General features: G+C 36.0%; 3 protein-coding genes across 5 annotated transcripts in view; 2 read left to right on the top strand and 1 right to left on the bottom strand.

Annotated features, from left to right (window-relative positions):
- The first annotated feature begins 1,054 nt into the window (after nt 1-1,054).
- LOC311091915 (mapk-regulated corepressor-interacting protein 1-like) lies at nt 1,055-4,054 on the top strand. The gene is made up of 4 exons (XM_084128070.1): nt 1,055-1,177; nt 1,679-1,809; nt 1,945-2,049; nt 2,274-4,054. The coding sequence occupies exons 2-4, from the start codon at nt 1,707-1,709 to the stop codon at nt 2,339-2,341; spliced, it is 276 nt and encodes a 91-aa protein (XP_083984196.1). The 5' UTR covers nt 1,055-1,177; nt 1,679-1,706; the 3' UTR covers nt 2,342-4,054.
- A 1,088-nt stretch (nt 4,055-5,142) lies between these two features.
- Nucleotides 5,143-7,065, bottom strand: anapc11 (APC11 anaphase promoting complex subunit 11 homolog (yeast); the record flags this gene model as incomplete). The annotated part of the gene is made up of 3 exons (XM_084128071.1): nt 6,847-7,065; nt 5,538-5,651; nt 5,143-5,288 (listed from the first exon to the last, which is right to left on the bottom strand). Exons 1-3 carry the CDS (start codon nt 6,851-6,853, stop codon nt 5,143-5,145), a joined length of 267 nt encoding a protein of 88 aa, XP_083984197.1. The 5' UTR covers nt 6,854-7,065.
- Nucleotides 7,043-15,230, top strand: part of ccdc40 (coiled-coil domain 40 molecular ruler complex subunit) — a 68,774-nt gene continuing 60,586 nt past the window's right edge. Inside the window, exons 1-9 of one of the 3 annotated variants that reach the window (XM_084128059.1) lie at nt 7,043-7,542; nt 8,059-10,957; nt 11,062-11,153; nt 11,362-11,446; nt 11,553-11,674; nt 11,772-11,855; nt 12,043-12,262; nt 12,780-12,937; nt 13,153-13,275. In XM_084128059.1, coding sequence (XP_083984185.1) covers nt 11,064-11,153; nt 11,362-11,446; nt 11,553-11,674; nt 11,772-11,855; nt 12,043-12,262; nt 12,780-12,937; nt 13,153-13,275 — 882 coding nt within the window. In that variant the 5' untranslated portion in view covers nt 7,043-7,542; nt 8,059-10,957; nt 11,062-11,063. Of the gene's footprint in view, nt 7,543-8,058; nt 10,958-11,061; nt 11,154-11,361; nt 11,447-11,552; nt 11,675-11,771; nt 11,856-12,042; nt 12,263-12,779; nt 12,938-13,152; nt 13,276-15,230 lie in introns of those variants that run through there. The other 2 variants (XM_084128060.1, XM_084128061.1) reach the window with 2 other exon arrangements.

The raw sequence follows: 15,230 nt of genomic DNA, 5'->3' as shown, positions 1-15,230 counted from the left end.
CAGTATGTTTACATGTAAATGTATACTGAAATGAATCCCGTTAACATAGTTATTCCACTCATTAACCATTTCTCCAGTTTAATTTTCAACTGACCACACTGCTAACGATAATGCCGTCTCTCCATCATTACAGAAATCTGCTGCAAATGGTTGTTGGTGTAAATGTATTCTACGCTATGGGAGCACCCAATTTCCTTCCAAAATTAAGCACAAAAACGTATTAATGCTGTGTTTCTGCTACTCTCCAGAAAATAAATGATATTGTATGTAAGTCATTTAAGTTGCCACCGTAATAAGCAATGTACATTATGCGTCAATATTTACCGATAATTGCTGCAAATATGCTGCTGCCCCGCTTAAAATCATTGGCATTTGTTTGGAACTACAGAGCTACATGAACCACGTGACCGCGTGGCGGCGAGATCAAAGCGTGTCGCAACTCTCATATTTAACGGCTCTGGATCTACAGAGGTGGAGCCATGGGTGGAGCTGGACTAGGTCAAGCTCAACCAATGACGTCCAGAGCATAGAGGGGAAGCTGGCTGAACGAATCGCGAATGTGCTGTACTGATGGCAAGTCATTTCCGCGAACTGATTATTTGAAACACTTGAGAATCGGACCATTACATTTAGTGATTCTTTTACGGGTTCATGAGGCGACACCATCGCTTGCTTCCAGACATCCCAGCGTGGTAGTATACGTCGTTCCCAATAAAACAAATGTTCTGTTTGTTATGTTTTAATTTGTGTATGTATTTATTATTATAACGTTTAACTTACAGGTCTGTGTCCAATTTGAATTTGCAGAATTCAGCTTAGAAAAAGAAAGTAAACAACTGAAGTAAGTTACTAAATTTACTTTTTGACCCATCGGTAAAATTTCGATTCTTTTCAGTTCAATATTGGTCCTCGGCTAATTACGCATGTCAGACATGGCTGAAAGAGACGGTTCCTGGTTAAATGTGACTGAATTTAAAGAAGTGCTACCGTAGTACGCTAATCTCAGACCGATTTCTTTGATTCATTGAAAGGTCCGATTCAACAGATTCGTTCTCCAATCTAACGTGACATCACTGATTGTTGTGCTGGACGCCCCTCAACGCAGCCGTATACACGTTAAGGATCGTTTTGGCTGGAACAAAGGATTTAAACGCCACTTTGTAAGTTCCAAATGCTCGTAAGTTTTAATCGCATTAATTGTAATATTTTAGTTACGTCGAATCAATCTCTTGTTTAAACGTTTTTTTTTTATTGGGGGAGGGAGGGGAGGGGGTGGGGGGTTCTGTTATTGATGTTAGCTGCTAAGCTAAGATATTTAAGAAAATATTACGTCCCTTTATCGGACAATAAACATATATGCTATTTCAATTATATGCGGCGGCAAACTAAGTTAGTGTTTGTTTGTGAGACTGACCTCAAAATGACAGCACGTTAAAATAAAAAAAATAAGAACAGACCACGGCTCTAAAAGCTATTGCTACATTTCCAGGTTTAAACTGCCTGCTTTTGTGCTTTGACACTTCCTGGAGAACAGTTCCCTAAAAAACACAAATAATCAGGTAATTAACTCTGTCTGTGTTGTCCATTTAACAATGACGCCTTTCACAGTGGGTCTGTCACTTTAGTGTCATAGGTTTGATTTAATAAGTGTTAAACTGATTCATGGGGATTTCGACAGTGTTGTGGGCAGCTCTCCATCCTCAAGCATGGTTCAAAACTACAAGCAGATGTCCGGAGACTGTTCCCAAACCAACACAGAGGAACTACTCACACCAGCACACGAGGAAAATGTGCGATTCATTCATTACAGTAAGTTGCTTTAGAAATCTTTTCAAAAGGCAGAGATTTAAAAAAAAAAAAAAGTCAGTGGCCCATCAAAAATATTCTGTTTGTATGTTGTTTTGGAATTAGAGTTTTATATAACATCAACACTTCTTCCAACAGCTTGGCAGCGTGTAATGAGAGAAATGCAGACTTGCCAGGGAAGTGAAAACAATAACCAGGGACCTCAGAAGTATGTGGAGAGGATGCCAAACCCTGCACTGAGCTGTATGTTCAACTGGGTGATTTTTGTCCTGGGAATTGTATTTTATTGATAAAGGAACATTTTAGAGAATAATTAATAATGGTTGAAATATTAGCGGAGCTATCAGCTGTTACCTGGTTTTCCTTGCTAGGGGGATGCATCTCTTAAAAAATGTGTGCATTTTCTTAAAGACTCAACTGAAATATTATGCATGCATGCTCTCTAACTGTTTGTTTCTACTCTTCAGCTTTTACACCAGTCGACTTGAATGATGTGAAAAGGAGAAACACACAAGACTCCAAGAAGTCTTTATGAATTAAATCTATCCAGCGTACAGACTGATACAGCATAAACTTCTTGCCTGATGCACTGATTTTATCCAGACCATTTATCTGCTGATCCCTGATCCATATCCATTCAAGTGATAAGCCTTGTTCATTGATGCCTACTTCGTCCAATGTAAAATAACAAATGATTCTCCCTGAAATAATGTTTCTATAATCCTATTGCTTTTTTATAGTGCTGCAGATATTATTTTCATGTAGCACTTATTTTCTTCCAAGAATATATATTTTTGTAGGCCAAACCAGAAGTTAGCATCACCCTAGTTCCCTAGACAAAAACCCATTAGGATTTTTTCCATTGGCTTTTGGATTGTTGCAGAAAATAAGCTGTGACCAACAAAAGGTTATGATTCTTACATTGTTTTGTTCAACGTGATGATCTAAACAAATTAACCCAACCTTTATGAATTTTGAAGCCTTAATAGTACCATTGGCAGAAGTAAAAAGCTAGATGTTGGCTATAAACAAACTACACTACAATCTCATTACTTCACTGTCACCGCCATTAAGTTACCAACAATTTTTATATATATATTTTTTTTTATTTCCTTGAAAGCTTGAGTTCTAATAGTTTTCAAGAGTGAGATTATAAACCCATTTAGGATGTAAAAGATAGAGTAGATTACCTTACCTGTGTGATGACGTTTAATGGCCCCAGCAAACTCTGTAATCCCATTTAACCACATGTTAGCAACTGCCTTTTTCAAGACAAGTATTAGATTTTTAAAAACACAAAGGAGTATAACTGATGTATTTTATGTTGTGAAATAAAACATGGAAATATCTTGACCTTGTGTTACTTTACTTCAGGCATTTAACCAAAAACCCATTCAAAAAACCTATTGACTGTGCTAAAATGTTTGGCCTACAAAAATTAATAATCCCTGCAGCACTCTATTAATGCTCATGTAAAGAGGCATATAGGGCAAAAAAACATGTATTTTTATCACCCATACAAACCAACAAAACTTACCAAAAAAAATGCTATTGCCATTTTTCATTACAATTATTCTTCTTCAGATGTTGCAAAGAAACAGAAAAGATTGGATCATGCTCATAGGAAAACTGAATCCGTTATCTAAAGAACTGCAATTTTTTGTTTTATTTTTTACTAAATTCAGGAAGTGCCCAGTGTGCTTTATATTTTAATGAATGGTTTTACAACACAATGGAAATGTTTTCATTTATCCAGGCTTACAATTTGCATTAGCCATGTTTGTGAAATGAAAAAATAGACCCCTGGTTTCACAGACAACTAAGCCTAGTCCCAGACTAAAATGCATGTTTGAGCTGTTTTAACCGAAAGCAACTTGCACTGGCATCCCTTAAAATCTGTCAGTGCCACTGCTTTGTCAAGATGCACACCATTAATGTTTTTTTTTTTTTTTTAATTATTATTATTTTTAAAGGCATGTTTATAAAAGCTACTTTATAGTCCTAATTGAAGGCCTAATCCTGACTTAATCTAAGCCCTGTCTGTGAATCCAGGCCAGAAAATACCTAAATTACTAAATTAATAGTTTTTATAAGAAATGGTGGTTGTAGGGCAATTTGAGTCAGTGGTTCAAATTACTTCCCTTATTTTTCTCCTCTGGCATAAATATTATTTTCATGTAGCACTTTTTCTCCCAAGAATGTATATATTGTTTCTGAAAACACACTGAAATACAGTAATTTTTCTCTATTTGAGAATTCCGTTTTTTTAAATCCTTTTTGTTTGGTTCCTATTCAATTCACTTTCATTTTCACTTTCCACAAATTTGCATGATTACTTTCAGTTTTACTAATGTAAACAAAGTTTCACAAATATTAAAACACTCTGAATACCTTCTTGGTTTACAGATGTCTGCAAGAAGAATACAGCACAAAGATTTGGATTTGGACTAGACGAATGCATGTTTACTCTGAATAATTACAACAGAGATGTGCCAGTGCCACTCTTTTGAAAGTCATATTTCTATGGCTTAATGTTATATGCTTTTTTATTACATTTCCTCACATCCTTCAATATTTCTGCATTAGTTTATTTCAATACCTTTGTCTCAGTTGTATGTTGGCAGCTTGCATATTATTTGTTATTAGAGTCAATTATTTGGTCAGCCTACGAATATGCCTGTGATATGTAAAAATACACTTTTTTAAAATAATTTAGTATACATTCAGTAATGAGGTTCAGAGTGGTGCCTGTTAATAATTGTTTTATAAGAATGATTATAATCAAGAATTACCACATGACTTACAGACAATCAAGGCAGATAAAATCTCAATACATCTGGACATATATGCAAGCTACATTTTACAAATTACAAAAATGTTAGATAAGAATGAGTGACAACTTCTTACTTTCAAAATAACTAATGAAGGTAAGAGAATGGTATAAATTTTAAATGGTGGGAGTTTCAAGTCAGTTATTTAAGTTATGCGCAAATGCATACCATTGTCAGTGTCCTGTGACATTCTGTACTGTGTTCATAATTTAAAATGACTGTCTCTTTGACAGCCAATCGCAGTCAGCTGTTTTGTACAAAACCATATCAACCATTTTTAAATATGAAAGTCATTTTGAGGGATATTTAATCACAAAAAACATAATAAATAAACAAAAGAAACAATCTGTGTTGCATTTATTTGATCTCCTCAGGAAGTGTCTCCCCTGAATAAAAAGAAGAACATGTATTACTGTGATAGAAGTCATCCAAAGATCACTTTTAAGAATGTATACAGAATTCACACTGAAAATCCAAGTGTTGTGCTGTTGCCTGACAGGCGAGCTCACTCTTTAAACTTCCATTCCTGACGGCACATTGGGCACTGCTGCTGTACTTGTTGAGAATTTAGCCACTTCAGGATGCAATGCATGTGGAAACAGTGAGAGCACTGACCCCAAACCAACGGGCAGTCATCTCCTGGGACCTTACCTGATAAAAAAAGAAATCATTTTCTTACACTGAATATTTATGGTTCAATTACACAAAACAAGTTGCACAAATAAGTATGTATTGGAACTAAAACAGTAGGATTTCATTATGATTAAAACACAAGGATTTCATTAGGATTAAAACAGAAGATTTCATTAGGATTAAAACAGAAGATTTCATGAGAAAACTGCAAAGGCACAGGTGGTAGTGTAGTCTTTGTCCATGATACAGTGAAATCAGGTTACCCACAGTCTGGGCAGCATCCATTGAAAGGCGCTCGACAGATGCCACAGTTCTCATCATTGGCCACCCACAACCAGGACGCCACACCATTCCACTGCTTTATTTTAACCTTCATCACTTCTGGAATTCACAAAAACACAGAACAGAGTTTTGTTTTTTTGCAATTATTTCAAAAACAAGAATCACTCCCATGCAAAAGGCACTGTGGCAGTATTATGATACAATGATGGAATAAGATGGTGATACCATGACACTGATTTAAGCCTGCAGGATTCCCACACCTTTTTACCAATGACTTTCCTGGGGCTGGTTGCCTAAACATAGCCATTGTGTTACGAAAGTGTCTTAAGGTCTAGTATGATGACCCACTAGCAGTTAGTCAGGGGCAGTCAGTCTTTCTTTTCGGTACCAAATTAGGCTAATCTACGTTTTTATGTAACCGATTTAAAAAAAAGCTATGAATAGCCTTAAAGAAAAAATACTGATGTCTTTCAACTTGTAAGACTAGTCTTAGCGGTTTATGCAACTGGCCCCTGGCCTTTTCCAGTCCTTTGTGAGTACTGGAAAATGATTTGTAAAAACATTTAGTGGAGACTGCACTCGAGAATAATAATTTCACGTCCTTGGATATATACCATGGTACTGGATGAATAACATGTTTATGTACCCAGATATTTACATGGTAAATAATTCAAAAATACCACGGAATATGTTATGAAAATGCTTCTCATCACAATACTATGTCAAAACATTGTGCTGTATGATATTATTCTTTTTAGTAGTTTTTCTTCTTGCTGACATATCCACCCATGTCAGCTCAGCTATGAGTGAAAACACTAGCCTGATAACACGAACGTAATACGAATCTAAACATGTGGCGTTTCCGTGCACGAAACAGAGAAAAAAATTATTAAATGTTTTAATAATACTGACCCAAAAATGTATAAACATTGATCAATCTTTCTACGTCGATTTGTTCACATCAACATCATCTCATCTCCTTCTATGATGCGCGCGCAATGCAGCTTGAGCTCAGATTTCTTCGCGCTCTCTCAAGCCAGCTGAAAGCAAGACACCGCCTCCTACTGTGTGGGAGATTTATAGCCTTAAAGCTTTTTTATCTTTAAAGAAAGTAAACGAACAAAATAATAATGAAGATAAACAAATACTTTTAAGAACTCTACTACGTTTTATATCTTGTTGTTTGAGGGTTTTTTTTCTTACACAGATACATATGTTTTTACAGCTCGATTTGTCTTCGATTTGATTTTGTTATTTGTATTAAAAAATAACACAGACTGATAGATCTTCTCACCTTGCATTTGAGACGCTCTCAAATCTCATTGAAAATGAATGACTTCTGGCCACTTTGACGCTCTCGCCGGCGGCGGTGTGAACCTTTCTTTTACTGTCTATGGTGTGAACGCACAGCAAAGAGTATAGAAGTAACTTAAGTAAGGTACTTCTATTCATCTTATTTTCCATGACAACAAGGGCGACGCCATTACGCTCATTTTGTCATCTTACTTCCGGCTGAGCGGGACTTCAACTTCCGGCTGAAACGACCTACGCTAGTTTCTAGCGTAATTCTATAGTTGTAACGGTAAAATATGTGAAGTATTATATGCTCAGTTAGGGGCTGACATAACAATTGGTTTGTTAACCGCCAATAAAATTCAAGAAGAAGAAGAAGAAGACATAACAATTGGATTAAGAGGATAGAACAATTTAACCAACGGTGTTACGAACACAATGTAGGCTAAAGCGATCGGAGTGTTGTGGTGTACTTTACGATTTACACGTGGAGCACCTGAGGCAATGGCGGAAGGCGCTAAACTTGAAGTGCTCACCCAAGCGCTGTGTGTTCGTACCATGTGTGTTATATGTGTTCGTACCATTTTATGGACGGGGAGCAGACTGACGAACGAACACCCTTACCCTGAGTAAAGGCTCGGCTACGATGTTCTGGTAAAGAAGTCCCGCCGGGTGCTGAACAGGTTGTCAGATTCAGGTAAGCTAACTTACCTAACTGTTGTTTCCTAACTTACCTATCTATGTGCTTGTTAGCCTAACGTTAGATGAAGTCCGTTCTATGAATACATTAGTAACGAGCCGTTCACAAAATACAACGAATCTTGCATGATTACCATTGGCCACCTATATGTCATATTTCTTATATTTCGTTTACTTTGTGATATGGACCTAAGGGTCTGAAATAAAGAATGAATGAAAGAATATTCTGGATAGTACAATATATTATGGTACATTACAGTCTTACAATAGCTCACATTATTCCTGTTAGGAGGCCAGCTAGCTACATCTCTCATTCAGATATTGATATTGACCAATACATAGAGTATGTTATGTTACATATGTTACATAGAGTTAGGAGATTGTGTGTATACTGTCTCGTTTTTAATGCATCTTTCTTTTTCACACTGTTCTAAGTATGAGTGCCATCATAAATTAATTAATTCTCATTTTAAGTACTAATGTAAAAATGCTTATGGTTCTATTATTTCCTTAGATCATCGATGAGAGTCAGTGTTGCAGTGGACAACTGTGAGGAGGATCACAGCCACATGCCCCAGACCTGTGATGCAGATACACAATGGGAGGATCCATCTGTCTCTGACCACAACTACGCTCCAAAATCTCAACTCAACCTGAAATCTCAACCCTACATCTGAAATGCGAACACAATGCGTTGAGCCAGTGCCATACTACATAACTCTGCTGAGAAACGACCACCTTTGTCAGCTCTACACAGGGTCGACATTGGATGCATTCCACTCATTTGCCGAGCACCTTACCAGTTCACACACCAACAGCTTTCAGCTACACACTTGGTATCAGCTCCTGATGACTCTGATGAAGCTGCGTCTTAAAAGGATAGTTCACCCAAAAATGAAAATTCTGTCAGTAATTACTCTCCCTCATGTTGTTCCAACCCCGTAAGACCTTCGTTCATCTTCGGAAACACAAATTAAGATATTTTAAATTAAATCTGAGAGCTGTCCTCCATTCTCACTCCTCCATTTTATAATTTTTCTTAATTTGTGTTCCGAAGATGAACGAAGGTCTTACGGGGTTGGAACAACATGAGGGTGAGTAATTACTGACAGAATTTTCATTTTTGGGTGAACTAACCCTTTAATTTATTGCAGGGTGATCTTGCTGAAAGGTTTGGTGTTTCTCAGTCCATTGTAAGCAAGGTGATTTCGCGTTGGCTTGACATCATGGAGAAGTGTTTCAGAGAGCAGTTTCCAAACACAACATGTAGAGCACAATATATCAAAATATCGCAAATGTATATATTGCAATATGCATAATTTTTTTTAGCTTTAATAAGCTTTAATCAGTTTATATAATTCATACAGTGAAAAACTAAGCAGTGTTTTACTTTTACATTTAATTATTCAGTTTCTGTTGTTAAATAGACCTAATGTAGGATAACCTGAACCCTGTGGTTTACACTGATGTTAAAATAACATCTTATATACAGTAAAACACTGATGTTCACTTTCACAAGTTGAAGGGATGTTTTCTTGTTACAAAAAGAATGTGAAACACATATGTAGGTTATATAATTTTAAATCTAATTTAAGTTAATTTTATATACTTTAAGCATTATCGTATCGCATATCGAATATCGCATTGTTTAATGAGTTATCGCATATCGCATTTTTCTTCAATATCGTGCACTTAATAACCTCGTCCAGGCGATGAAGTAATGGCAGACAGAGGCTTCACCATTACCGATCTCCTCTATGAAAGGAAGGGGAAACTTGTCCTCCTTGTGAATCTTGTAAAACAGATGTTACCTGTTATGAATAGTTGTTTTTATAAACCTTTACAGTGTGCCCAGATGTTACCTGTTATAATTAGTTATTTTTATAAACCTTTACAATGACCAGATGTTACCTGTTATAATTAGTTATTTTTATAAACCTTTACAATGACCAGATGTTACCTGTTATGAATAGTTATTTTTATAAACCTTTACAATGACCAGATGTTACCTGTTATGAATAGTTGTTTTTATAAACCTTTACAATGACCAGATGTTCCCTGTTATGAATAGCTATTTTTATAAACCTTTACAATGACCAGATGTTACCTGTTATGAATAGTTATTTTTATAAACCTTTACAATGACCAGATGTTACCTGTTATGAATAGTTATTTTTATAAACCTTTACAATGACCAGATGTTACCTGTTATGAATAGTTGTTTTTATAAACCTTTACAATGACCAGATGTTACCTGTTATGAATAGTTATTTTTATAAACCTTTACAATGACCAGATGTTACCTGTTATGTCATATAGTTATGAATAGTTATGAATAGTTGTTTTTATAAAGGAGATGCAAAGAAATTACACATTGCTGGGTGTTAGATTTTTTAGAGTCACTTATTTGGTTTAAAAAGTCTTTTAAAATGTCAATGACGTCAGAATGCTGACGTCATTAGCAGAATGCTAGCGTGTTATGGGCAACAACAACTCAACCTGTAAGAAATCGAAAAGAAATAAGTGCTCGTTCATTCAACTTTCGACCTATAACACATGTTGAACTTGCAAAACCTACAATAAAATCTGAGATTTCTCAACGGCAATCGGGTGAAAGAGACACATTTAGCCGTATAGCCCCATAGACTCCCATTCAGTCTGCACTCGCCCGCGATCACCTCCAGTGGAATTCTAATGGAACTGCAACCAAGATCGATACAATGGGGCTAATAGGAAGTGCCAAGGCTCTCCGTAGACGGGCTCTGGTTATAGGTCGAAAGTTGAATGAACGAGTACTTATTTCTTTTCGATTTCTTACAAGTTGAGTTGTTGTTGCCCATAACACGCTAGCATTCTGCTAATGACGTCAGCATTCTGACGTCATTGAAATTTTAAAAGACTTTTTAAACCAAATAAGTGACTCTAAAAAATCTAACACCCAGCAATGTGTAATTTCTTTGCATCTCCTTTCGAATACAACATTCAAATTACTAGACAAAAAATTATATCCTGAGAAAAGTGGATTTTGAGGGTTTTTCGCCATAGACATCCATTCATTCTGCACTCGCCTGCGAGCGCCCCCGCATGGACAGAGACGTGTTACTGCAGCCAGTCCAGAAACCGGAAGTAATACTCTTAGGACTTTGGTTAGGAGGAGGAGCGAATCCGGAAGTGTGGCGTCTCCTAGCAACGGAGATGCAAAGTAAACACTGCAGGTCTCGCGCTGTTAAATGGTCACAACACAGAAATAACATAAAACAATGATTTAACCAGAATAAAATGAATCATTACTTCAGCTGAATAATTTTGGATGTAGTATTGATAATTGAACGATTACTACTAATACATTTGGGGAAATACTGCTTCATTCCAGCTCTCTGCTACTCAGGAACAAGATACAACGGATACAACAGGTGACAAATTAAAATAAAATTACTCGGTCATATCCTGCTAATTTTTTATATATACTTGTATATGTGTATGTCTATGTTGTATTACTTTATTTATGTCTATGAAGCGATGGAAAGCGGTGGGTGTGATGGAGGTCTGCCAGATGATCAGACGAACAGGCAGGAAGAGGCTCCGGGTGAATTCACTGAGCCTAAAGAGGTATAAAGTCTTACACGAACCTTTCATTTTTATTAGTTTAACACTTCATACTAAAGATATTCATCATACAGATGGTATCAGAGTTGATAACAGCGTTTTTTACTTTAGTTCTTCAATTTTCCCAAAAATCAGGGCAAATAATGTGAACTCAATTTTTATTTTATTTTAATATGCATATTTTAATGTTTGTTAATGATTTTATTTATAGGGGGAATCGATGCAGCTTTCAGACAATTATGACAGAGACATCGATCATGCTGGGACCAGTGGATACTTTCAATTGGACAATTCTGGTATGTTTCATGTAACAACCTTAACATTATTTAGCCTATATCTTCTTATTCTATCTTATTCTACAAGTGATACTCCTATTACACTTTTTGTTTTGTTTATGTGCAGATATAAACCACAGCATACCACAGCACACTCTCCAGCTGGAGATCAGTGGCATTGATGCAGAAAGTAGAGTCGGAGAGGAAGATGAGGAAGAGGAAGAAATTGTGGTGCTGGATCCTGAGCATGTGTGTAAACCTAACGTATTTTTTTCTTCCAAGGCAGTACATTTTCATATTTGTAATAAATTTTCTGATGCCCCGTGTTCTTTTTTGTACTCTTTAGCCTTTAATGAAAAGGTTCCAGTCTGCATTGAAAAAAACCCTCAGTAATCAGGTGGAGAGGTTGCATCTTGAGCTCCGCGAGAAGGTAAGAAATCTGTCAAAAAAATTATTGGTAGTTTCATCTACAAGTGATTGATATGGGTATTTCTTAATATAACTACACATGCATACTGGCCAGAAATTACTGATTTTGTTCTTCGGGAAATATATGCACACACTTGCATGCATACAAACAGAGGCCAAGGAAACTGATCATTATTGCTCTGCTACAGATAGTAGTGGAGAAGGCAGAGGCCCAGAGGCGCCATGAACTTGCTGAAGAGGTATACATGGTCCACAAGATGTTGGCCAGACTGCAGGCCTCTCTGGAGGCAAGTCATGAAGCCAATGCCCAGACTGTTGCTCAACGTAGACAGGCCCAAGACCAGCTGGATGGGGTAAAAAATCAGTACCAAGATATTGCCAGTCAGGCCAAAAAACAACAAATGCAAGGTGAGAAGATCTATCAGTCTGTGTTATTTTTTAGTTAAGTTATTTAAGTTTTTATCAATTTATTTTTATTTCAGTTTTATTTTTAAATCAGTTTTATTTTTATTTTCATTTTGTAATTTAAGTGCTTAAACTTGCGCTTATTTCAGTTAGTTGCCAAGGCAACATTTCTAATTTTACTTTAGTAAATGTTTTTTAATCTAATGTTTATATTTTATTTCAGCTTAATTTCAATTAACAGAAATGTTTAGTTTTAGTTAATGATAAAACCCTGCTATTAACAAAAATAGTGAACATTTTTACAGTAGAGAACATTTTCCGCTAAAAAAACATCACATTTCAAGATAATTATTTAAATAATTGCGATATCTCCTGTTGTTCATTAGTTCTGATCTCTCAAATAAATTAATCTGTGATTGGCAGATTGAAAATGATCATTTTACAATTCTGTTTGGTGACGCCAGTGGTGCAGACAGAAAATCTCTGTAAGTCTTGCATTGATCATATGCTCTCTTCATAGTCTCGGAATTACAATCTAAAGTGGACAACCTGGCCCTAAAGTTGCTCTACATGCAGGGGGCCAATAGTGACCTGCGTTCGGACATCAAAGCAATAATGAATGCTTCACACAAAGTCCAGAAAGAGAGAACTCAGGCAGAGGAGCAAAAATATCAGCAGGTGGAGTTCTAGAGCACATGATTTTGGTCAAATATGACCATTTCATGTGTTTTAGCACATATGAATCTCTTGTATAACTAATGTAACCAGAAAAGTATAGTTCTTCTGCGTTAATTTTATAAAAGTAAAAACAAATGATAAAATACATTCTCCCCATTTCATTCAAGCTCTAGTAGATGTTTGTTTATACACCTCTCTCTCTTTCTGTCTGTCAGGATCTTTATGTTGAGCGTTTGACCAAGCATGTGGAAAAGCTCTCAGAGCAGATCTCTCTGTATGAGGTTCAGATCATCGCTCAGACTGATCAGACAAAGGCTGCAAAGGAAGCTCTTTCTGAGGTTAGAAACCTCTGCAACAGATCATGGTGAAGCATACACACTCAAATTTGATGAATTTAGTTATGAATTTTAAGCGCTATGAATGCATTTCACTGGATTCACGTAACGTTTTTGGTTACGTTACATTTTTAAATATTATTGGGATCAGCAACAACGACTTTTAAAGTAAATTTCCATACTGTTCCATTAGTACATTTAGTTCCATTAGTAGCATTATTCTGCCTTTAAAGGGAGTCAGATAAGAGTTCAACATTCATCAATAATGACATTCAGTGTTCCTCCACCCTAGTCCATAAATTCTTTTAAATAGATAAACTATAATTCAATAAAGAAGTGTACACTACCATTCAGAAAGTCTGTTATTCCTCTTACGTGTTTATTTGATACAGTAAAAACAGCAATATTGTGAAATATTAAAATAACTGTTTTTCATTTGAACATTTTAAAATGCAATTTATTCCTGTGATGGCTGAATTTTCAGCATCATTCTGTGTCACATTCTAATATGCTGATTCGGTGCTCAAGAAACATTTCTTATTATTGTCAATGTTGAAAAAAGTTGTGCTGCTTAATATTTTAGTGGAAACCTTTCTATAATTATTTTTGGATCCTTTGAATAGAAATGAATAAAAAGCTCAAAAGAACAGCATTTATCCGAAATAAAAATCTATTGTAACTCTTTATATTTCTTTACTGTCAATTTGAATCAATTAAATAAATACTTGCTTAATAAAAGTATACATTTCTTTCAAATAAAAAAAATCTTACTGTTCCAAACTTTTGAATGGTAGTGTACAATTTTCTATAGGTACAATTTCAATTAAATATATATGTTTGTTTGTCTATAAGGCCTATTGTCACACTGTCACTTTTGTTGACACAGTTTGGTGTTTCTCAAATGGAAGGCTGCATCCGACTTTGTCGCTGCATGTCGCTAGTCTCTGTACTGTGAGTCGCTTGTGGGCGTTCCCAGTGTTGTCGCTCCAGTGCTACTGGTAGACTGCACATTTGGCCATATCTCTCTATAAATTACAGGAGCGTCTGTCTGTCTGTCTGTCTGTGTGTGTGTGTGTTATTCGCATATCTCTCGAACCGTTAGTTCAAACTCGACAGGTGTCTATATTTTAATCAATATAAAAGTTATTTTTTATCATATTGAAACTGTTGAAATCAGCCATCGCTAATATCTCCTGAACTTTTTTGACAGCGATTAGCTGCTCACAAAAACTGATTTTGCACGGGCACTTTGCACTGCTCCCTGAATCTTCACCAACTAAACATATCCTATTCAATGCGTTCACAGTCTCTTTCACGGGCATCATTTGTAGTAGCCTATTCACAAACTGTTTGCTCAAGCGTTTTCTCGGAGTTCACTGTGTGCTTTCTACCATGCACAAATAAAAATGTCACTGAACTTTTGCTGTGTAATTGTAACAATGTGCACTCAAACACCAAACCAACAATGACTAAAAACACACTTAAAAACTGATTTTGCACGGGCATTTTGATTAACTTGAGTAAAAATGTGTTTTCTTTACCAAGAAAGTGGCAAGATGAAAACCACTATTTTCTGTTTCAAACTTTCACATAGCATCTTTAGGTTATAATATCATAAAAAATTCAAATCCAGATTTTGCACGGGCATTTTGCACTAGCACTTAGAAGGTTGTGGTACAGTATACATAAACACTCAGTCAGCTACACTGTTTACTTCTGAATATTATAGTTTATTCACAGCCATCATTTGTAGTAACCTAGCCTGCTCCCTGAATTCAATGCGTTCACAGTCTCTTTCACGGGCACCAAACCAACAATTACTAAAAACACACACAAAAACTGATTTTGCACGGGCATTTTGCACTAGTTACTAAAAACACACACAAAAACTGATTTTGATGCGTTCACAGTCTCTTTCACGGGCACCAAATCAACAATTACTAAAAACACACACAAAA

Source organism: Abramis brama (assembly GCF_963993115.1).
Source record: "Abramis brama genome assembly, chromosome: 11".
NCBI lineage: Eukaryota > Metazoa > Chordata > Actinopteri > Cypriniformes > Leuciscidae > Abramis > Abramis brama.
Note: the sequence above shows the minus strand (reverse complement) of the source record. Positions and strands in the feature narration are given on the sequence as shown.